This window comes from Martes martes (assembly GCF_963455335.1).
Source record: "Martes martes genome assembly, chromosome: 18".
Classification (NCBI taxonomy): Eukaryota; Metazoa; Chordata; class Mammalia; order Carnivora; family Mustelidae; genus Martes; species Martes martes.
The window spans coordinates 39,034,314-39,058,456 of NC_137906.1; the positions used below are offsets into that span (position 1 = coordinate 39,034,314).

The window sequence follows — 24,143 nt, forward strand, 5'->3', positions numbered from 1 at the left end:
CAGTGTCACGACTGGGCTGAATTCCGGGCACCCCCTGGTATCTGAGGAGCCCCACGCCTGCCACGCTAGAACCGGCTCTGGGAACCTTAAAAAGATCATGGCATATACTTTTGTAAAATACAATAATATAATTATAAACTACAATAAAACTGAGTAACTAACAAATAGGAGGGGGGGAGAAGACATAAAACACATACCTACATTTTCTATAAAAATAAAAATAGGGGGTGCCTGGGTGGCTCAGTGGGTTAAAGCTCTGCCTTTGGCTCAGGCCATGATCTCAGGGTCCTGGGATCGAGCCCCGCTTTGGGCTCTCTGCTCAGCGGGGAGCCTGCTTCCTCCTCCCCCACTGCCTGCCTCTCTGCCTACTTGTGATCTCTGTCGAGTAAATAAATAAAATAAATAAAATCTTTTAAAAAATTAAAAAAAATAAAAATAGATTCTACAATATATAATTGCTCTGTGAAAAGATTTATAGCCAGAATAAAGAAGGCCTACCCTTCAATAACCAGACCCCAAGTTTTCAAGCGGGAAAATGATCTGAATAGGCAAATCACAAGAGAAGAGATGTGAGGGGCCCAGGAGCCCAGGAGCAGCTGCCCCAGGCCACGAGTTGTCAGAGTTCAAAGTGAGACCACCTGAGCCACCATGGCAACACCCGCCCCCCCACCAGGAGGGCTCTAACCAGGAGGACAGGCAAGAGCAGGTGCGGGTGAGGACTGGAGGCGCGGGGACCCTCTCCTTCCACGCCGCTGGGGGGTAGGTGAGACGATACCATCACTTTGGAAAGGAGCTGGTGGTTTCTTTAAAAGTTAAACATACACAGGGGTGCCTAGTTGGCTCAGTTGGTTAAGCGTCTGCCTTCAGCTCAGGTCATGATCCCGGGGTCTTGGAATCGAGACCCACATCGGGCTCCTGGCTCAGCGGGGAGCCTGCTTCTCCCTCTCCCTCTGCCTCTCCCTGTCTCCTGCTTTGTCTATCTCTAATAAAGAAATAAAATCTTAAAAAAAATTAAATATACACATAGTTTATAGCCTAGCCATTCCACTTCCGGGTGTTGGCTCGGCGGAAGTGAAAACACGTCCACATGTGAACATTCCAAGTGTTCACAGAGCTTTAGGGGAAACAGCCAAACCCAGAAACAACCCAAGGGCCCATCAACACGAGAACGGGTGAGGTCTCCCAGCGCCGTGGCCTCTCGGGAACACCCGGGCACACCGCCGGCATCAAGGGCGCGCCGCCGCCAGGGTGGCCCCCACGGACATCCCGCTGAAGCCGAAGAAGCCAGGCCCAAGACAGGACTTGCTGGGTGACTCCGTTTACCTAAAATACCAGGAAGGACAGAAGGCAGATCAGTGGTCACTCGGGGACTGGGAGGTGGGACAGGGGAACTGACCAGGAAGGGGCACAGGGAGGATTTTGGGGTGACTGAAACGCCCTGCAACATAGTATGTTAAACAGTAATACATGTCCCGGCGAAGGAACGAGCGCAAAGGAAGAAGCAAGATGGGAGGGAGGGAAGGCTGCTCTTGTAAACAGGATGGTGACATGGTGGCATTTGAGCGCAGATCTGTAAGAAGTGGGGGCAGGAGCCTGCAGTCACGTGGGGGAAGAGGAGACTGCAGGTGCAAAGGCCCTGAGGCAGGAGCATGCCTGTGGTGTTCCAGTGCACACCTGGGAGCCCTGCAGCTGCAGCTCCCGGAGTGAGGGGGAGGGGGCGGGGAGGCCAGAAGGATGACGTCATTTCCTCTGAGTGAGGTGAGGAGCCCGCAGAGGGTTCTGAAGGGTGGCGTGAGACTCGGGCTTGGAGACAGCCGGTCTCAGAGCTGTGCAGCTGTGCGGAGACGAGGCTGCTGGAGCCAGAGCAGAAGCAGGGAGCCCGAAACGCAGGACCTGGTGGAGAGCAACCAGGCCGGTGGAGGAACGAGTGGACATATCTGGACATATTTCCCAGATGGAGGAAAACCAACAGGATTAGCTGATGGTTTGAGTGTAGACCAGGGGGGCAAGAGAGGAGGCAGGGGGGCCCACGGCAGCCACTCATCTGCAATCCGTCCCTGCGGCCTGGCCGGTCCCCTCGGCTGGCTCTCTGGGCGTCTGCAGGCCTCTCGAGCCGTCTGCTCCTCTCAGCTGCTGAGCAAATTCTCCCGACTGATCGGGCGCCGTACAGTGTGTTTTCCCTGACTGCCAGCTGGAGGGCATTTGGGGGGGCTGCACTCGACATGGACACTGGTGGGTTTGCCAGGACCCCATCAGCTGGGGCAGCGGTGAGACCCCTTCAGGTGCCTTGGGGGGCGGCAGCACTGACAGAGACTCGAATCAGGAAAGAGAAAGGCCTGTTCTTGGATAAATTCTTTACATCCTGGGGATCCCTGAAACAACATGGGGGGGATCCTCTGCAGGTCCAGGATTCTCGTGGGCAGGTACGAGCTCAAAGTCTTCATAATTTGGATAATTCATACGTGCAGGGCTCCTGGCCGGCTCAGTTGGTGGAATGAGCAACTCTTGATCTCAGGGTTGTGAGTTCGAACCCCATGCTGAATGCAGGGGTTACTTAAAGATAAAATCTTAGGGCTGGCTAAGGGGTAGCTCACTCAGTTAAGCATCTGCTTTCAGCTCAGGTCATGATCCCAGAATCCCGAGATTGAGTCCCGCATTGGGTTCCCTGGTTAGTGAGGCGTCTGCTTCTCCCTCTGCCCTTCACCGTGACTGTTCTCTCACTCGCTCTCTGTCAAATATAATTTAAAAGATCTTAAAAAAAAATAAAATTTAAAATTAAAAAAATTAAAATCTTTAAAAGAGAACCTAAATGTGACGTGATTGACGAAATCTAACATTACCGTTTTCATGATAACAAAAAGAGTTTTCTGTAAAAAACCAAGAAGTTTTCTACGACTCTAAAACTATTCTAAAACTACTGTAAAACAGATGGTTTGAAGCAGGTGTAACAGCTAGGAATGCAATTAGCGGCAAGTAAAAGACGATGGACCGACAGCAGCTTAGAAGCGCACGGGCGCATGGACGGAGGCAGCTGTCGAAGACTGGCTAGCGGGCCCACCATGTCCTCACACCCACAGCTCCTGAACTTTTGCTGTCATTTGGTGTAGGAGCTTGTCACCTCATGGTGATAAAATGGCTGCTGATGTTTAAGCATCACATCAACATCCAAGACTAGAAGAAGGAAGTGGATGGGAAAGGATGCTGGCTGAGTATGTCCCTTTTACCAGGAAAAAGCCATCTTCCCAAGAAACCACCCACCGGACATCTGCTTCCCTCTCCTGGACCAACACTCCAGTGACCTTGCAGGAGATTGAGGAATTGAGCTTTTCGCTTTTCCAGTCCCTTCAGAGGAGGAAGCAAGGGAGGGGCATGGGCTTACCTGGCACGGAGGCTGCACAAGAGCTGGGCTCCGTGCCTGTGTGCTCGCTTGCTCTGGACGTGCGGGCAGAACCGTGGAGTCCCAGGCGTGGGGGTGCACGTCTCATCAAGGGTTAAAGACCTGAGGCGAGAGCATGTGGAGGGACAGACTGAGCAGCTGCAGCTAAGGCAGCTCCTGCTGGAACGACATTTGTCACCTTGGGGAGATCAGGGGAGCTCTGGGAAGGGCTGTTCTGTGTGGGAGGCTGTGGCAGGTGGAGACAGCTGCCCCCTGGGCCCCGGGACTCTGTGGTCCCCAGAGGCAGGTGGGGTCCATGGAGCCAAAACAGCCAGTCCTCCCCACCCAGAGTGGTCCAGATTTGGGGGGTGTTCCTAGCCCAGCTCCAACCCAGGAGCAAAAGGGCTTCTCTGCTGACACTGGGCGGACTCAGTTTACACCTCCTGGATGCCCCAGCCCTGAGCAAAGAGGGGTCATTGCATACGGTGTTGCGGTGGGGACCCAGGTGCTGGTTCCCCACTTGGCACCCAGCCTGCCCTCCCAGCCAGCCATCCAGCTCCTCCAGGAGGGTGCGCTGGGGGCTCCCTAGAGGCTGAGAGTCCAACTCAGAGAGAACACGCCCCCACTGGAGTGTCCTGGCAATACCCCTACCCGTTCTCTCCCTCATGGGCTTCCCTTCCGTGGGGGATCCTCTGTTAGAGGAACAGAAGACGAGAGGGGAAGGAGTGAGGAGAAGGGGCGAGGGGTGCTGGGAGAGCTGGAGGACAGAGGGAGGAGGAGGCACAGCAAGAGGGGGGCGGCCTTCAGCGGGAGAGGGGGCAGGGGGAGTGGCAGGTAAGGAGGGGACTGGGTCACGAAGGGAGGGCTCAGATTTGGATGTGGCGCTCACCTGAGTCACTGCTCCCTGCCCAGGCCGGTTCCCAGGTGAGTCGGCCAGGGCCCTGTTTGTTTTTTGATAAAACCAACCCCAAGCCATCTACTATGATCTGGTAACAACACAAGGGTCATCAAAACAACACGAACCAATGCTTGAGAAGCTGCTCCTTAGAAAGGGGGCCAAAAAGCAAGCCAGCCAGAACCCCGTGCTGCCTTCTCAGAAACTCGCTTCATGGGCAATTTCTAGCTGGAGACACTTTGTAAGCAGTCCGCAGGCATGACCGCAGCGAGCTGCTTCTTTGACTTTTAGAATGAATCTCTGCGTGTGAACTACCATCGGGTTCGGCCTCCTGAAACCAACCACAGAGGCCTCAGCTGGCACCTCCATGGGTCGCAGGGAACCCCAGGTGGGTGAGGATGAGGTTCTGGGGGGGAGCTCTGGGGGGCAGGCCCAGGAGGCCAGGGCCCCCGCTGCAGAGGAGAGGGCTGGAGAGGGGCGGTCCCGGGGGAAGGGGGTTAGCTGACAGACCCTCTGTGGCCCAGGACTTGCCCCCCCACCCCCGCCGCCATGGGCTCAGGCCAGGTGACTCTAGCCCACCGTGTCACCAGGCTTAGAGACCTCCCATCTCATTGTTTTGCTCCGTCCTTGTAGGACTACTCACAGAATCAGCAGTGAGTCACTCCTGAGTCAGCTCCTGGGGGTGCAGAGGCCCTTGTTGCCTCAGCCCAAATCCGGGAGACCTGGTTCTCAGGGGAGGGAGGGGACACCCCACTCTCATATGGGCGGGTTTTTCCTCGCTAGCCCAGTTTTGGAAACCCAACAGGCAGGCTGGGGGCCTGGACTGGCCCTGCAGCCCGCTGGGCCTCCCGCCTCCTCTCTCTGTGGCCTTCCGGTGGGAGGGGGGCATAGGAAAGAAGTGCAAAGGCCGGGGGTCGGAATGCTGAAACACAGGTGCACAAGACACCTGGTCCCTGGCGGGGCCACCACAGAGTCACACCCATCTGCCCCATTTTAATCCCAAGTGTACCCCTGCTTCCCAATGTCCCCACACCTGGGAAAACAGGAACAGGGGAATAAATAATTTATTGAAATTAGAATAAATAAGATATGCGGGCAGGGCTACAAATAACTGTAAAAATCGTTAACATATATACACACACAGAAAGGCGCTCCCGCGGGCAGGGCGGGGCCTCGCTGCAGAGGCGGCGGTGCCGGCACGCGGGCGCCCCCCGGAGGCAGGTGGCTCACTTACAACGGCGGCCGCCCATCTCCCCGGATCCTAAGGCGCGCGGCCCGGGGAGGACCCGCTCCCCTGCGAGTGCCCGCGGAGCTGCACCCCCTGCACGATCCGCATCACCCAGGAGCGGTGGGCGGCCAGGCTGATGTAGACGCCGGGCCGGTCGCGCTCTGCGCAGCCCTCACCCCAGCTGATGATGCCCGCCAGCAGCCAGGTGCCCTCCACCTGGCACATGAGGGGGCCTCCGGAGTCACCCTGTGGAGAGGAGGTGAGGTCAGGGATCCACGTGGGTCAGGGCTGGGCAGAGCCCAGGACCGACACCGCAGGTGGCAAGGGTTTCCTTGTCGGGTGGGGGGTGGGGGTGGGCTTCTCCGACCTGGACAGGCACTCGGGCTCACTGCTGGTGAGGGGCGCTTTTTGACCTCGGCGCTCACAGCCCGAGCCACACCAGCACCCCGGGTAGCAGAGGAGGAACCACAAGCAGGATCTAGTGTCCGAGCCACCCACTGTATGGAGCTGGAGCTGGTTCTGGGGGCCAGGACGGAGGAACCCCCTAAGGCGGCTCCCAGAGCGGGGCCCAGCACCCCAAGACACTCAGCAGAGCTTTGGTGTACGGCCTGGAGGACGGGTGCCTGGGCCAAGCAGAGGCCCGGTTCTGTAGGCATCTCGGGAACTCGCGGGTCCCAGCTGACTTGGGGGGGGGGTGGGCAGCGGGCAGTGCTGGGAAGAAGGTGGGAGCTCACCAGACAGGCATCTCGCTGCCCTTCCAGGTAGCCCGCACACAGCATGTCCTCGGTGATGGCCCCCTGCCCTGCTCCCCTCCAGTACAAGCGGCCACAGATTTCTGAGTCGATGATGGGAACCTCCAGTTTCTGCAGGGTCTGAGGATGGGGCAGGGGCACTGGGGGCAGGGCACAGGGCATCAGGCTTGGGAAACCCTCTCTTCACTGTCCCCACGGCCCCCTCAGTCCCCCTTGGAGGCAGATCTCAAAGGCTAACGGTCAGCTCTTGTCAGATTCTCCCAAACGCCTATGGAAAACCCCAATTCCCAGACTCCACCTCCGGATCTACTGAACACGAACAGGAGTGTGCATCCTGAGACCCTGAATTTTTGGAGATTAGAGATGCTCACAAATGGAGAGAACCACGGGTCCCAGCTTGTCCTGCCTCAGGCATCGCCTTGTCCAGCGTGGGGATGGGACAAGGGAAGTGGTCAACACACCATCGCCCCATGCTGGAGGCTATCAGGACATGAGAGTCCCCCCCGGGGGACTGGAGGCCTTGGGGATGGTCTGCAGACCCTCCCCAGCCCACAACTGTAGTTCTTGGAGGAGCCCCGCAGGATGACTATGGGGAGGCTGCCCGCAACCTCCGACTCGGGGACCCCCAGGCACCCAGTGTCACTTCTTGTACTTCTTTTGGAATCTGGTTGAGGTCCCGTTTTTCTTACCCTTTTTCCTCTCAGCCCCCCTCCCCATTATCTATCCACCTACCTTCCTTCCCTCCCTCCCTTCCTTTTTCTGCTTCTCTGTCTCTCACTTTATCTGCCTTATGATGTTTTCCGGACTCGGTCTGACAACTGTTTCCTGGTTACGGAGACTAAGCCCTTCTGGACATTTCGCCTGCAACCATGGCCCGCTGCCACCGAGGAGGAGCCTGTTTCCCGCCTGGGCGTCGATGCGCAGTCAGCCGGGCCTCATGCGCTCCTTCTAGCCCTTCCTCCATCACTTAATGGCCTCGCCGATGTGGCTGCTGCGGCCTCAGGACATCGCCACAGACCCCTCTTACGGAGAGAGGACCTGCAGCTGTCCTCCCAGCACTCCATGACTCCCCGCCTCTGGACTGCAGCTCACTTTTTGTCTCTGTTGTCAGAAGAGAGTCTTTTTCCTTCTGCTCCGCCTCTGGCCTCGGCCCTCTGCTCCCCACCGTCCCTGTGTTCCCAGTCACCCCCCACCCCCCGGGAGGGGAGAAACCGCACCTCCGTCATGGATGCTCCCCCAGCCTGCGATCCAGCAGCGCGTGTTTGGAGAGAGGTGGACGGAGGAATCAGGCAGGCAGATGGGCAGGACTCGCTCAGAGAAGCGGATGGAGTGCTCCAGGCGCACCAGGGCGATGTCCGCACGGGAGCCCTCTCTCCAGGAGTACACGGGGTGGGACTGAACCCAGGCGATACCCACCTCCTGGGACCTCGGGCCAGGGTTCCCCAGCCGCCAGGCCCCCAGCAGCACAGAGAACTGGGACGGGTTGTTCAGGTTGCTGGCAGGAGAGGAAAGGAGGTCGGGTCACTCGGGTCACTCAGGAACCCGGGGCGTAGGGTGCCAGGAAGGGTCTGGGGGACGACATGCTCGGGAAGGGCCCCGAAGCAGGGTCTCTCTTCTGAGAGGCTCTGAGACTGGACCGAGACACGGAGGCTGGGGCTGAGTGGGAAGCCCTGGGTCTAGGGCAGAAAGCCTGGGCGTCAAGTACGGGACGGGCCATGCGTACCCCTTGAAGCAGTGGGCGGCGGTGACCACCCAGCGCCTGGTGAGCAGTGAGCCCGCGCAGTGGTGGGTCCCGTTCTTCTGGATGCTCACGACCCAGGGCCACTCGGCATCGCTGCTGTCCTCGCCGCCCACAATCCGGCTCAGCTGCTGGGGCTTCCCACAGGTCGGGGGAGCTGGTGGAGGAGAGCCACGTTTTGTCACCCCCGGGGCCCGAACCGCCCGCCCTGCCTATGCCCCGTGCTGTTGCTCGTGAGTGTGGGGGGCCCTTCCCCGCCCTTCCTCTGCCCTCCCCTCAGGCTGGCCTTCCTCTGCGCGCCTCTCGCCTCTCACCTGCTGACGCTGCCCTGCCCTGGGCCCCCTCTCGGCCCTGCCTTCCAGGCCCCCTTTGCAGCCCGCCTTCCTCTCCTGCTCCCCACAGACAGACAGACTCCCCCGCCCCCGCCCCTCAGTGCAGGCCCCACTCACCAGGTATCCTGGCAGCATGGAGGGAAGCTGCAGGAGAGAGAAGGAAGAGTCAGGCGAGCGCAGAGGAGGCCCCCCGACCCCAGTGCCCAGAGCAGCTCCCCAGACCTCCAGGGTGGGGCATTTCCTGGAGCCTGGGTAGGGCTGACAGAAACCTCAGGTGCCCTCTCTGAGGTGCAGCCTTACCCTCCCACCGGCTCCCTGGCCCGCCTGCGCCTGCGCTCCATCCCACCCGCCGGGCAGGGGACGGCTGGCTCCTGGGCACCTCTCACGGAGGCTGGGAGTCGGGAGCACACGCCCCACGCGCTTAGGTTTCCCCCAGACCTGGGTGGGGCCCGAGACTCTCTCTACCCCCAGCCCGAGGCCTGCAACAGAAATGCGTGGACTGGAGAGCGGGGAGGACGACGAGGACGAGGGGGAGAGCGGGCAGGAGGACGAGGGGGACAACGGACAGCTCGGGGAGGCCTGAGGTGTGGTGAGGTCCAGGCGGGGGCGCGGCCTGCCTCGGTGTGTCCTGCGGTCCTGCTGGCAGCCACAGGACACAGCAGAGACGAGCAAGCAGCAGAGAAGGCGAGGGGGAAAGGAACGGAGACCGGGCGCAGGCAGGGCCAGGAGGGACGGCGGGGGGGCAGTGCTGAATAGGGAGCAGGAAGGGGGTGGCTATGGGGGGTGCGGAGGCAGGGCCTCAGAACTCACCTGCCAGAAGCAGCAGTGGGGGTAAGATCCCGAGACCGCCCCCACCCACGGCTGGGGGAGCTCTGGAAACTACCATGGCCAGCAGGGGCACAGGCACGGCTGAGCAGTCCTGCCTGTGACGGGGTGTGTGGAGTTCCCTACAGGTCACCCGAGGTTTTATCCTGGGAGGTGGAATGCCGTTGGACCAGTCCCCCAACTGAGTGAGTGGCTCGGTCCCTGCCACCCGGGGCTATAGGTCACAGGAGGGGTGGGACTGCTGGGAGGAAATGAGCCGTTAAGGGGACTGGGGGCTCTAGCTGAGACCCCTCCCTCTGCCCTGGAGCCGTGGACTCAGGGATCTGGTTTGGGAGCTCAGGACCCCGGCTCCGGCTGTGGGCCCCGGATCTACCCTCTGGAGGAGCAGAACCCGGACCCAGAGGTCTAGGCCAACGGCGCTGACACTGCGAAAGTCCCCCAGTTTGGGTGCTGAATGGAAGGCCTGGGGCCTGGGCCCGCAGCAGCTGAAGGCTAGGATGAGGGGTCTTGGCGAGGTCCCAGGGCCTTGGGGAGAAGGGGGCTGCCCAGAGAGGCTCAGTAACGGCTCCTTCCTCCAGGGGCCACCGTGACTCAGTCAGGAGACCTCACCAAGCCCTGGGCTCTGGGATCCCGTTAACCACTTCCTGGAAAGCTGTGAATCAGGCCCCCAGTGACTGCTTGTCATGTGGGTCCTGCCACTTGGTGGCGAACGACTCACCCCTCACCTGGACTTCGGGGAAGACCAGGCAGGGCCGGCCAGGTGCCCAGGTGGCTGACTGACGCGGCTACCTGGGCAGGGCTGGGTGCCATCCCCCACACTCGGGTCAGAGGGCAGCGGGGCTCCGCTGGCGCAGGGGGTGCCCCAGATGAGACCCGGTGACCCGGGGTCCCCACCAGTTCCTCCCTGACTCAGTGCCCTGATCCCATGATGCCCCCACCCCAAGCAGGAGGGGCAGGCCGATTCCTCTTCCGAGACCCACCGTGTATCTCTGTCCTTTTGTTCATTTGATCGATAAGCCCCATGCGGGGAAGGAGCGCGACACAGTGGGTGCTTATGGTGGGCCCCGCACCGGGCCCCGCACCGCTGCGTCTCAGCGGACGAAACGGGGGCCTGGTGGGGGGGTGGGGTTGGGGTGGAGGGGGTGGGGGAGCCCAGATTTGAACCTCAGTCTGGAGGCAGGTGACTGGATGGGACTCAGCAGATCCTGAGGGATCTCGGTCCAGGGGCTGGATGGTTTTCACCCAAGGGCCTAGGTGCGGGGTTGCTGGGAGTCTCAGGGGCCCAAGGAGGCACCGGACTCTGGCGGTGGCCAGTGAAGGCTGCCCAGAAAAGGAGGGCCTCGAAACAGAGGCCCGGAGGGCAAGTGGGAGTGGGCCGTGCAGAGACTCAGGCAGGAGGGTCCTCGCAGGAGAGAGGGAGTCGGGGCTGGGAGGAGCTGGGGGCCCTCCAGGCCGCCCCTCAGTGCACCCCGCTGGGCACACCACCTCAGCCTCTCTGGCGCTCCCCAGCTTGGCCAACATGCTCCGCCCCCACTGCCTGTGTGGGGGGCCGCCTCCCCTGGAGACTGGGAGTGTCAGTACCAAAGGACCATCGGAGTGTGTTACTGGACCCCTCCCCCACTCCCGCTCCGGTGGGAAGGTCAGGAGAAAACTGGGGGTTAAACTGCAACCAGAATCACCCCTCTCCGTCAGGGCGAGCCCTCCCTCCGCTGCACCCCTCCCTCCGCTGCACCCCGCCCACCCTGAACAGCCCCCCCAGCTGATGCGCTGTTCCCAGAGAACACCCTCGCCCAGCCGCCAAGGTGAGGGGCTGGTTCTGCGGGTGCTCTCCCTCCACACCCGCCTCCAATTATGGGTCACCCCTGTACTCCATGGCTAGCCTCAGGCTCCCCCAAACCACTCCTTTCCTGCAACTAAGGTGGCTGGCCTCCCAGGCTCATTCGATAAGCATTTACTGGGCAACTGCTGTAGGCCAGGCCCCTGTGCTGGGCACTGGGACACAGTGGTGGGAAAGACACAGGTCCTGTCTTCAGGCAGCCCGCATCTTCCCCGCGCTGGGAGGTGGATCACACGACGATGGTGAGTCAGGGACCAGGGCAGAGGGGATTCTAGAGGATTCTGCTGGGCTGAACCGCTTCCAGACTACTGCCTCCCCAGCATCCTCTGTATAACAGCCTTTCCTGACACCTGGGTGACTGCCCAGGTGACCCAAGGGTCAGGCATGGTGTCCTGAGAGGTCACTGTCCCTAAGAGAGGGTAGACACGCCGAGGGCCTCAAGGGGAGGGACCTGGCAGGTGCCACAGAAGCCCTGAAAAGCCAGTGAACTCTGGCATGGGTCCTAAGCAAGGCCCCAGTTCCCAGAGCGGGGACCCTGGCGTGATTCAACGGTCAACCAAAGACCCGCGGTGTGCCTACTGCATGCTGGAGGGACGCCAGGCATGCTTGGCTGGGCCCCTCGTCACCTGGGCACCCGCCCTGCCGCCTACCTATAGCCGTCTATCTGGGGTGCCCTCTCAGGGCCGAGGAGGAGCCCAGAGGTCCGCAGGACGCAGGGCGCTGCGGAGCTAGGCCCGCCACGCTCCAGGCAGAGGAGCGCCCACTAATGCCATCCCCGGCAGGGCAGACAACCGCAGCGGGCCGCGAACTCACCCACAACCCACAACCACCAGGGCCTGCTGGGTGCCGCTGCACCAGCCCAGGACACAGCAGGGAGTGAGAAACCAACCCCAGAGGAAAAACAAAAGCAACAGGAATAAATCATTTAGTCTGATGGACGACGAAGTCCTGGGGAAGCCCAACCAGGAAGGGGTTGCGGCCGGGGAGGGGGTGGCCCTTGTGTCGGGACACAGGACAGCACGCCCTCCAGTGCTCCCTCTCCGTGGAGTCTCACGGGTGCAGTCGGAGGTCATCCCGGCCCCCAGAACCGCACCAGCAAGGGCTCCACTGGCTGGGGCTGGCGGATTTGAGCTGTGGCAAGGAGAGGCACGGGGGGGGGGGGGGGGGAGCTGTATACACGTGACACTGACCTGGGCTCCAGGGAACCAGACAGGGACAGAAGTGGGGAGGCTGTTCCATGGGGAGGGCACAGGGACGGGGTGCTTGGGGGTGCGGGGAGCGGCTGGCAGCTCTCAGCAGAGGGTGAGAGGACCCACGTGGCCCATGTACCTGAGCGTCCGCCCCACGTTCACGGCAGCAGGACCCACAGAGCCCCCACGCGGAAGCAACCCCGTGTGCATCCACGGACGAATGGACAAACAGTGTGGCCTGTCCACCCACCCAACGGAATATCATCAACAGCATCCAGCCGTAACACGGAAAGCAGCGCCGGACACCTGCCTCGGGGGTGGGGGGCGTGGGGCAGAGGACACTGGGCTCAGTGACAAGAGCTGGACGCAAAAGGCCAAATACGGAAGGATTCCACTTCCAGGAGGTCCGGGAGGTTGCAGAGCCACAGCCCCAGGACGTGGAAGGGCTGTGCCGGGGGCCAGGGAGGGGCCCGCAGTTAGGGTTTCGCGGGGGCAGTCCTTCGGGAAGCCGGGAAATGTCCGCGGACGGTGGGATGTGTGCGCGTGTTTAATGCCACTGAGCCGCGCACTCAGCAGCGGGGAAGACGCTCCATCCTGTCGATCTTACCACAACTAAAAGAACAGGGAAGAAAGTCTGAATGTCCCCCTGCGAACCCTGGGTCGCAGCGGGGGAGTGGCCCCGGCCAGCACCTGGTTGCCCGGACGTCCTGGCTCGAGCTGGCAGAGCACTCACGGGACAGGGAAACGGGGGCCCCTCCCTCCACCCCAGGCCTCAGTTTAACCCTCTGTGAGGAGGACCGGCCCCATCTTGCCTGTCCAGGTGCAGGGCCTGGCAGCCCGCAGGGCTCGGCACCAGTGAGCAACACCGGCCACACGTCTGCAGGCAAGGGTTTCTGGGGCACTCGTGGCTTTCAGGAACCATTTGTCCCTGGCTGGCAGGCCCCGGGGACACTCGAGAACATGGCTCACGGGCTGGTGTTCTGTCACTGGGGATGTCCTTCCTCTGGTCTAACCTCACTCTTGAGCTCTCCTAGGAACCCACAGGTCTCCAACCCTGTCCCAGGTCCCAATCAGAGCCCCACCTCTACCCCAGCCCAGCCCCCATAGCCAGAGCCTCCCATTTTCCTCTTCTCTGCCCAGGCCCCTCATGGTCTCCCCGGTTCTGCCCATCCCCATCCTGGCCACAGAGCTCTGCTGCTCCCTTCCACCCCTGCCGTCTTGGGATACTCGGTGACTCGACCGGGGCCTCAAGCGGCAAGCACAGCGAATCCTCTCCCCACCTTCCAGCTCCAGCCTGGCCTGTGTGGTCTGAGCACATCCCCAGACCACCACCTACCTAAAACTCAGGGGAAAAAAGCTTTCCCCACCTTATAATAGCACTGCCTGTCCTTGCAACATCTCCATAAAGTGGAGGCTGAGCACCCCCCTGTTGCCCAACCTTCCTTTCTCTGGTCTTAGGGGTACCCCTGCCCCACTCCCTTCCTCAGTCCCACACTTCCTAAATGCAAAGCCCAGGTGCCTCTCTGAATGCTGGACTGCTAGGGTCCACTTGTTAATTATAGGACTCAGGTACCTCTGTGCCGGCTGGCTAATGTCTTCCTGGAATAGAAAGCGTTGTTAGCTCTTGTGGTCCACTAAGGCCTTCAGGCATCTTCCAAGCTGCACGTAGAGCTGCTCCACTATCCCTTACTGATTTACTGTCTTCTGCTATGGCACATCTCTAAATCAGCTTGCTCTAGAGTTTTCCTTCCATGCCTTAGAGCACTCTCCTAAGTTTTGTTCACAACCATTTCCTCCTTCAGAAAAGCTGGCTGTACACTGGGTTTCTTCGGCTAACCACATTTTCTCAGTGACTCTCACCGTTCTCACGGAGAGGAGGAGGAAAGTGGTCAGTCCTACAGAAATGGCACTGGGCTTGTCCACTCTGGGGGCCAGAAGCCCTTACACCTCCACTCCCTCGCCTACACACCGCCTCTCTGGTTGGTGGAACATCCTTTCTTTTGCCCATACCACCGTCACAAGAATTTTCTCCTTGTGTCTGGGCAGGCTGACGGATCACAGGTAAACTTGCAGCCCCCGTTGCTCTGTTGACCTTTCAAACTGCACGTTTACTAGAGGGATGTGTTCCCACGGGCTCTGACTGGCTAGCAAGAGCTGGCCGTTAAGTCTGCGGGAAGTCTTCAAGTGGCTGACATCACGTCAGTATCCTGAAATCAGGTGAGCACAGCGGGACAATTTACACCACCAAATCAGCAAAGGCCACAAAACAGGCCTTTCCCCCGAGGCGGCGCACCGAGAAGTTCTGACCAGCACGCCCCCGGTGTCCTCCACGTGACCAGCCTGGGCTAGAGCCAGACTCCCAGCACTGGGCACGTCTCCTTCCACCTGGACGGACCGGAGCCTGCTCTCACCACAACACTGACATGGGACCAGGAAGCAGAGGGGAGCTCTAGGTTGGGAAGGCCCAGGGCCGGGCCCAGAGGAGCCTGCTGGGAAGAAGGGCAGACGGCAACAGGCAAGCTGGCTGTGCACCCATCACCAGGCTGGGCAGCTCCCAGCACTCTCGGTGACATATAAGTGACTCACAGACGAAGGAGAGGGGGCAGGACCTCAGAGTCTTGAGGTCAGAAGTCATGGCCAAGGGCTCATGGAAAGGAAGTGAATGCTGCACAGGATCAGCCACGTCTGGGGGCAGGTGCAGAACGAGGGGCCCTCGTCCAGTTCCCGAGGGAGCTGGTCCCAGAGCCGGGAGCGGCAGCACCCCCAGCCTTCCTTCAGAGCCTCCTACAGAGACGTGACCTAGCCCCCCGGGTGACCTGCATAGCCGAGTCATGCCCGCAGAAAGGAAGCATGGAAAACCAGCCCCGGCCTCCCCCACAGGGTGGAGAGCCACCTCCAAGCACGTTCCTCCTCCCCCTCACCCCTCCGGGGCAATGGGTGACTTCGGGTTTTTGCTAATGAATGGCTTCTGGGTTTAGTCAGTGTGGTTTCTCCAGCCTGGAGGACAGACAGCTCTGGGGCATAGGTCAATGGCTGGGATGGGGACCCCAGTCTGTGCTGGGAGTTGGTGGAGGGGGAGGCCCAGTGCACTTAGTGAGGTATGAGGCACCCGCTTCCACTTATCACTGCCTGTCCTTCAAGCCCGTCTGGGTGCTGAGGACTTGGGACCCCCAATGGGCATCCCCAGACCTCAGATCCACTTGGAGGGTCCAGCCCTAAGGCGAGCCATCCCATACTCAGCCTTTGCCTCTCTACCTGTATCCCAATGAAAAGGAAAAACTACTCTGTACACGCAGAATGCTTTTCTAACACCAGCTGTGTGGGACTTTGCTCACCAAGCAGTTCTCCAGCTTTCCGGGGACACCAACTGGACTTGGCGCAGACCCCACAGGGTAAGGGCTCAGCCTCACAAGATCCCCCCGACTCCAGGTACCATCCGACGTGGCTACGAGCCCAGGGTTCCCAGGACCCCCTCCTCAGGTTCTGTAATTGGCTAGGACGGCTCACAGAACTCAAGGGAACACTTATGTTTTCTAATTTATTGTATGATAAAGGAGGGAGGGAACAGCCAAATGAGACGGTACACGGGGCAAAGTCAGGAGGGTCCCGAACACAGGAGCTACCATGTCGTGGAACTGAGGTATGCCGTGCTCCCAGCACGTGGACGCGCTCACCAACCTGGAGGCTCCCCGAACCCCACAGTTCAGGGATTTTCACGGAGGCTCACCCCGTGGGCGCGGATGACAATTCGCTCCATCTCCAGCACGTTCCCGTTCCCTGCAGGCTCGGCCTATCCTAGAGCTACCCAGAGGCCACCGAGAGTCGCCTCCGCACACAAAAGACACCCCCGCCACCCAGAAAATTCCAAGGCATGTAGGAGCTGCGTGGGTGAGGCGCTGGCCGCAGTGTGTATCTGCAGCAGGAGGCCTCACACGAAGCTCTGGATCACAGACCACGGGGCGTCCGTTTCGAAGAGCCGTCTGGAATAAACGGGTCACCAGCTGCGTGAGGAAGCGACCAGTTACAACCAGACAAGGAGCCAGACCGACCCCCTCATGGAAAGCCCTGGGTGAGCTAGGTCACTGGCCCCTGGAAGGACCGCACTCCTCCCTTCCTGCGCCCTAATTCCTGCTCTTTGTTTAAATTCACCAATAAACAGAGAGATCACGAGACCCCAGCCCTCTCCGGCTTGGACCCTAGGAAAGGCAGAGCCCCGGTGGGTGCCCTTCCCCACCTCCTGGCGACCTCACTGGGTGGCCCGAGGGTGAACGGTGGCTTCTCAGGACTTGTAACAAATTTGTTTTGTTTCCAGTTTCCTGACGGTCCTTGCTGAGGTGCATCTTGCAATCAACCACAGGAACCACGAGGGCCTCAACAGTCACGTGGTGTCTGGGGGTCCCGCCGCTGTAGTGAGTGCAAACAGACAAGTGCCCTGAGCACCCCCGCCTAGAGAGAGCAGCACCGTCAACGGGACCCGCAGCAGGCCACGGGGGTCCGGCCGTGAGTGGGGTGTCCGGCCGTGAGTGGGGCGTCCAGGCCCCTCTCCCCTGCCACACAGCTCATGAGCTCTGCCCCGGAGTCGGCAACAGCCTCTTCTCCTCCCAACCAGAGCTGCTTAACAAAACTCACGTTAGATCAGGACTCTTCCTCCTTTACAACAGTGCCGGTGCCCCCTGCCCTTGGGAGGAGCTCCAGACTCCTCCCTCAGGCTCTGCATTACCTGCCCCCTGCCACCGTCTCCCTCACATTCCCTCCTCCTGGCTCATTCCTGCCCAGTCACATGACACGGGGGCCCTCCCAGTCCTCGAAGCCCTCTGCCCTCAGAGAGCCATGTACAGGCTCTTCGATCTGGAAGGTTCTAATCCCGTCGTTAGAGTCCGCACCTTCTCCCACGGCTTAGTTTAAGTGGCACTCTCTCCCCGACTCTCCTACTCGCCCACAGGGAACAGCGAGGGAGATGTGCCCTGGGCCAGTGAGGTAACGGGAACCCCCGATCGGCCGCTAGAGACGAGCTGATCCTACCGGGTGTGTGCCCTACTCGGTCTCCAATGAGGCTATTTACAACCCTGTAGGGACAGAACTTAATTGGCAGAAAACAGACAGTAATGCCAGTAACTCAGATCTCTAGAAAAGCAAGCCACACCCCCCAATGCAACTGTGCTTTTTCCTCCATGTCCTGACAGCTTTGCCAGTTTCCGTCAGTTTGGCGAGTTCATTTCAGCTCCTTCCAGGGCTACAGATGTGTGGTGGTTTGAGCCCTCTCCTGAACCAGTTAGTATCTTACTGGTTCCCTCCTTAACTGATGAAAAAATCTCTGTGATGATCTTAGGAAAGTCATTTTATCTTTCGATGAAAAAATCTGCTGTCAGCGTGTACCTCTCTCTTATTAAAGTCACCGCACGTTTGTTTAGAAACTAGCATGGTGAACGGTCAGTTCCATGAGGACAGGAACTTCTTTGGCTTCTTGGGAAAAACCTTGATACTCTGAAACGCACGAAGAAGGAGCCCGGCTGTGCTCCCAGTGGGGGTTGAGCACAGAGGGCAGGTCCTCCCGAGCTCCCTGACTCGACAGGGTCCCTGCTCTGCCATCTTCAATCGGGCGATTTCACCACGACCTCTCCCCGCTCCTGCCTGTGAAAAAGAGGGTTCTCAGCATCACCCTTTCTTGCTCGACAGGACACCGACCAGTTCCGCACCCAATCAGCAAACTGATTTCAGCACTCCTGATTTCCTATGTATGTCCTCTTCAGATTCCCTTTTGTTTTTTTCTCATTTATTTATTTGACAGTGAGAGGGAACACAAGCAGGGGGAGTGGGAGAGGGAGAAACGGGCTTCCCACTGAGCAGGGAGCCCGATTCGGGGCTTGATCCGAGAACCCTGAGATCATGACTTGAGCTGAAGGTAGACACTTAACGACTGAGCCGCCCTTTCAGATTCTCTTTTAAAAACCAGTTTGACAACCTCTTGGTTTCCTCATTAATGAGTTAAAATTTTTGACACACGCTCATTTTTTATTTATTTGAAAGTCATGCCTTTACATTTCTGAAAATTACATGAAAAAAAAAAAAAAGATTTTAGGGATGCCTCAGTGGCTCACTTGGTTAAGTGTCTACCTTCAGCTCAGGTCATGATCCCAGGGTCCTGGGACCGAGTCCCGCATTGGGCTCCCTGCTCAGCAGAGAGCCTGCTTCTCCACCTGCCTGTTGCTCCCCCTGCTTGTGCTCTGACAAATAAATAAATAAAATCTTAAAAAATTTTTTTTATTTTTAAATAATCTCTATGCCCAATGTGGGGCTCAAACCCACAACCCTGACATCAACAGTTGCATGCTCCACCAACTGAGTGAGCCAGGTGCCCCTTGAAAATTACATTTTTTAATGTCTTACTACTGTACCCTAAGGGCTTGAAAAGAAATGGCAATTTTGTTGAATCAATTAATTAAATGAAATAGTTCACAAATTTATACTTGATAAAGCAGGCTGCAAATTCTGTTTTTTCCCTATTATATTATTTCAATCATGCTATTCCATTATTTAAACCTGCTTTTAAAATTTAACACATGGTTGGGGAGCCTGGGTGGCTCAGTGGGTTAAAGCCTCTGCCTTCAGCTCAGGTCATGGTCTCAGAGTCCTGGGATCAAGCCCCGCATTGGGCTCTCTGCTCGGCGGGGAGCCTGCACCCCCTCTCTCTCTGCCTGTTTCTCTGCCTACTTGTGATCTCTGTCTGTCAAATAAATAAATAAAATCTTGAAAAAATAATCTTTAACACCTGGGCCGCCCGGGTGGGTCAGTTGTTAGGTGCCTGCCTTCGGTTCAGGTCGTGATCCCAGAGTCATGGGATCAAGTCCACCATCGGGCTCCCTGCTCATCGGGAAGCCTGCTTCTCCCTCTCCCATTCCCCCTCCTTGTGTTCCCTCTCTTGCTCTCTGTCAAATAAAAACAAACAAACAAACAAACAAACAAAATAAAATTTAACATATTTTATGGGGCAACTGGGTGGCTCAGTGGGTTAAGCCTCTGCCTTCAGCTTGGCTCATGATCTCAGGGTCCTGGGATTAGGCCCCGCATCGGGCTCTCTGCTCGGTGGCGAGCCTGCGTCCCCCCCTCTCTCTGCCTGTTTCTCTGCCTACTTGTGATCTCTGTCTGTCAAATAAATAAATAACATCTTTAAAAAAAATTTTAACATATTTTGGTATCCCATGTCAGTAAACTACTCATTCGTAACACGACTGTTTGTGCCATGTAATCTTCCACTGTATAATCTACCCGAGGCCATGTCCTCTCATACTGGACATTCATTCTTTTTTACTGTTGTATATAATACTTCACTAAACAACCTTGTTCATAAATCCTTAAAAGACATCTGTTTAGTTCCTCAAGTTATGTTCCTGGTAAGGAAATCACTACGTTATAAACTTATTTGATACGTACTGTTAAACTACTCTCTTAGAAGACTTTTCTAGAGTTGTGTAGTGATTTCTTTCTCCCCCTTCTCTTACCACAGAAAAGGAGAATGCAAGTATTTTCCCTTGTATCCTGGCAGGGTTTGAAGGCTCAGCCTTCCTTGCCCTTAAGGAAAAGAAGAATTAGCTCTCCAGTGGCTAATGATGTGGTGTCCAGGCTGAATTCACCAGCAAGGTGTTGTGAAAGAGGGGAGCACTGGTGTGGAGAGAGAGAGGAGACAGGAAATGTGTCAGCTAGGAACAGGAAAGGGGAAAGATTTCCCCAACTCTAAGATGGGCGGGCCCACAAACCTAGTCAAGTCCCGGGAGGGTGCCCTCAAATGTCCAGGAGCCCCTGGGAGCCTCACTGGCAGACCCCAGCTCTCACCAGGACCCTGTCGATCGTGTGCCAGGGCTTCCCTGCGCAGGCGGATTTTCAGCCAGGATGCTGACAGGGCCCAAACGGAATGTCAGCTACGGACAGGTAAACAGCCACTTCCCTAAGGTCCCAATTGCCCCTAAATGCCCAGCTGCTCCAGCCTTCCCCTAGACCTTCCCAAACTCTATCAATTGAAAAGTTCATGCTTGGGGGCCTCTGGGAGGCTCAGTCAGTTGCACAGACGACTCCTGACCTGATTTCTGCTCAGGTCATGATCTCAGGGTCCTGGGACAGAGCCCCATGTTAAGCTCCCTGGTCAGCAGGGAGTCTACTTGAGGGACTCTCTCTCTCTCACTCTCCCCCTGCTCTCTCTAATAAATAAATAAATCTTGAAAAAAAAAAAAAGTAAAATTTAATGCCTATTGAGGCATGGGGCCTCCCAGCCTCTTGAGCAAGCCTGTTCTCACTGTTTAGAACTAGTTATTGAATATGTTTAATGTCACCCTTGCACCTGTTCTGGGGGATGGGGGTGGGGAGTAGTGTAGGAAAGGAAGGAAACTAGACCGTGCTGGTAGAGTGGTTAATATCCTGTCCACTTCTCCTGTTGTCTCCCAACCTGGTTAACACTCCCAGTCCTTCCCAGCTTGCTAACTCGGGGCCCTGTCTGTTCTAGACCCACAATATGCAGAGCAGCCCACACCAATGATGGTTGACGCTGCTCCAGGATCACGTGGACTTCAGTTCCGACAACAGCTGGCTGCCACACTCAACACGTGGCCTCACTTCCCCCGTACTCTGCTCAAAGCATCGTCTTCCCCACTGTATAGATGAGGAAACGAGCTCAGAGAGGGGAGCAGCAGGGGACGTGGGAGGCCAGGAGTCAAATGCCCCAGGGCCATTTTAAGGTTCTGATAACCCCTGACCATATGGCGTCAATCACAAGCACCTACACCTCTCCCTACACGGTAATGCAACGGACCCGTAACTATATGCCTTGAGTGCTGCTGGCTGGTGAACAGTAATGCTTTCGAAATATTAATAAGCATCTATTCGTTTCGATTTGGCAGCTCCCTTTTCCTATGTGAGAATAAGAACTGTTCTTCAAAAAATATTGTTTTTCAGGACTCAGACATTTTTATGAGCCCCACGGTGCTGCAAAAGGCTAGCACAGGCTGAAACCCTGGTCTTCTCAGGGAATGTCCAGCTCCTGCCCCTCCCCCTGCAATATGATCCCCACTCTACAGGTAAGCAAACCCCATACAGGATTCCTCTGGGTGCAAATAACCAAGGATGGTGACTCACCCGCTGAGGCAAAATAACGTGACTATTATTGGGACTTAACCATGCCAGGAACACCTGCCCAGGGAAACAAAAGGTGCAAATAAACTGACTCTCCCATTTCTCAAAAATCCATTTAAAACCGCACAACTTTCGGGGCGCCTGCGTGGCTGAGTGGGTTAAGCCTCTGCTTTCAGCTCAGGTCATGATCTCAGAATCCTGGGGTAGAGCCCTGCGTGGGGCGCCCCGCTCAGCGGGGAGTCTGCTTCTGCTTCTCCCTCTTCCTCTGCCCCCGCCCCCAGCTCATGCTCTCTCTGAAACAAATAAATAAAACCTTAAAACAAAACAAAACACCCGCACAACTTTCAACAGTTTGCATTAAACAACAGTCGAAGCTCCAAGACTGGAAACCCTCACCTCACTGGGACCACAAATCCTTAACTTTTGTGCCTGACCATGCTCAACTATGTAGCCCGAATCTCACCCAATCCTGATTAAACCCTGCCTCCAAAAGCCCTCCTTAAGCTGGCCCCAAACCTCAGCACCTCGACCGTGCCCTCCCACCTCCTCTCGATTCGGAACGCTTTCCACATCGCGCTCCCCCGAACAAGACAAGCAACAGGTGCTCTCGACGCTGTTCCCAGCATGTGACTCGGTGGCGACCGCGCTGGCGCGAACGTCTCTGCCTCAGAGCACCGCGTGAAGGAAGAAAAGCGGCGTCTGCTGCAGAAAGCGAGGCCCAGCGGGGCGCGGTGCCTTGCCCACGGGCACGAGAACCGGCCTGCGCCGCGGGAGGAGAAGGCAGCCCCCCGGCCGCCCCACCGACCGCGGGGCCCTGCCCTCGTCTGCGCCCCTGCCTGCAGCCTCCTCGCCTCATCCCCCGGGCGCCGCTGACTCAGGAGGAAGCTCCGGTGGCTCGTCCCTCCGCGCTAATCCAGCCGGACTCGGCACCCGGGAAAACACACGCGACTCCGCGGTGACTCACGGACTCCTAGCGACGGAGGACGCGTACTCGCACGGGTTCCTCAGCCGCCGGAAGTGCGGCCACCGCGCGGGGAGCGCCGGGAACGCGGCCGGCCGACTTCCGGCCGCAGGGGCTGCTGGGTGGGGAGGTGTGCGCGCGAGGCTGCCACCCGGAGAGCGGCGGGCGGAGAGATCGGGTGGCGCCCGCGCGGGCCCCGCCCGGTGCGGGACTCGGGAAGGGACCCCGGCCGGGGTGGAGGGGAGACGCCCCCCGACTCGGAGCTGAGGCCTGTGTCCGGCGTGGCCGGGAGCCCCCCAGCTCTTACCTGCCCCCGTTCAAGAACTAGAACACGAACCACCAGGAACGGGGGGCGCGCAGCCGGGCGCGTGCTGCACCGGCTCGTGCCAGTCCCGAGAGCCCCCTCGGGCATCTTGCAAGCCGGCTGGCAAATGCTCGCGATCTTTAAACAGTTCTGCAGACCTACAGCTAAGTTCCATGAGAAACAAGCAAACTGGAAACCCCCTTCCTAACTGTCGTGCTGCTTTTTACCCTGCCCCGTGCTCTACAGACTTGTTGTCTGCATTACGTCCGCACTGCGTGCCGGCGGACGTTTACTCCCGCCCCCACTCGGGGACCTGGCGGCGGCGCGGCCGGAAGCTTCCTCCCTGGCCGGTCCCGGAGCAGCCGGGAGAGGGAGGTTGGGCGGGCTGTTGCAAACTAAACGTCCATTGGAGTAAACCGGGAGCTCTAAGTATGGGGGCTTCTCATTGGCCGCGCTGTGGCAGTCTCCCATTGGCTGGGCTGTTGCCAGGGCAAGAGGAAACCTTCCTCCTGCTGGGACGGTAAAGCAGCGTCCACCTGCGGGGTGTGTTGGGGTGGCCGTTCCTGAGTGACAGGGCTGAGAGTGCCCCCTGCTGGCGTCCTGACTGCCGCCTGAAGGAGGTTTCCTTTTTTACCAATTTTCATAATAAACACTGGGGGACTCTAGAAATCACCCCAACTCCACCCCGCTCCCCCAGAGCTGGTTGTTAAACATTCCCCAGCACATCACTTAGTGACACAACCACCAGGATAGACATTCAAGAAAATAAGGCCCAAGGCTTTTTTGCACCTACCCAGGGACGGAATCAGCCTCCTCTTTATTAAGGCCTCCTGCAGGTTCTGACCATGGTGCGCGCAGGGCGTGTTTGAGGAAGGGAGGGAGGAAATCATGTGCTACCCTGGGCTGTCAGTTTACTTAAGGTCGGCTTGCCTAACCCTGACCCTGACTGTGACTCTCACCTGACCTTTCTCTGACTGTCCTAACAGCCTTCACTGCACCCGTGCAAGGCCTTGAATGCCAACACTCAAAAGATTTTCCCTGGTGAATGTCAGCCAGGAAAGGATTTTGAATTGGGGTGATAAAATCCAAACTTTGCTTTTGGATGAGAATCATGCCCGTATGGAGGACAGCCTGAGGAGAGGGATGAACGGCACTGGGAGACCAGCCTGTTCCTTTGGGACTTTGTTCAGTACCCACTGTGTCAGAACTGCAGAGGGACGGGGCTGTAGAGATGAGCACGAGCCACAATGCATGGCTCCAGGGAGTTCAATCTAATGGGGCAAGAGACAGTAAACAGACAATTACTATGAGTGTGATAAGTGCATTGAAAAACGCAGATCAAAGTGCCAAGGGGTGACTCACTCTTTCTGGAGGAGGTAAGGAAGCTGTAACCCAGCCCGGACTAGTGGGGCTTGTAGGCAGAGGGAAATTGTCAAAAGGAGGAAGGGGGTGGAGCTCCCAGGCTGACAAACTGCCCTGGCAAAGGGCCTTGTTTGTAGAGGGCCTAGGAGTGGACCCAAACAGAGAGGCGAAGGGGGCGGGGAATGGGAGATCGCCCATCAGCTGTTGGGGGCAAGAAGCCAGT

The 24,143-nt window shown here is 58.1% G+C and overlaps 1 protein-coding gene across 1 annotated transcript; it reads right to left on the minus strand.

Moving 5' to 3' along the window:
* Positions 1–1,011: 1,011 nt before the first annotated feature.
* On the minus strand, positions 1,012–23,448 carry PRSS22 (serine protease 22; the record flags this gene model as incomplete). The annotated part of the gene is made up of 8 exons (XM_080830862.1): positions 1,012–2,728; positions 3,380–3,499; positions 4,400–5,745; positions 6,234–6,391; positions 7,469–7,746; positions 7,975–8,146; positions 8,439–8,465; positions 23,352–23,448. 6 exons carry the CDS (start codon positions 23,446–23,448, stop codon positions 5,533–5,535), a joined length of 945 nt encoding a protein of 314 aa, XP_080686988.1. The 3' UTR covers positions 1,012–2,728; positions 3,380–3,499; positions 4,400–5,532.
* Between the last annotated feature and the right edge of the window lie 695 nt (positions 23,449–24,143).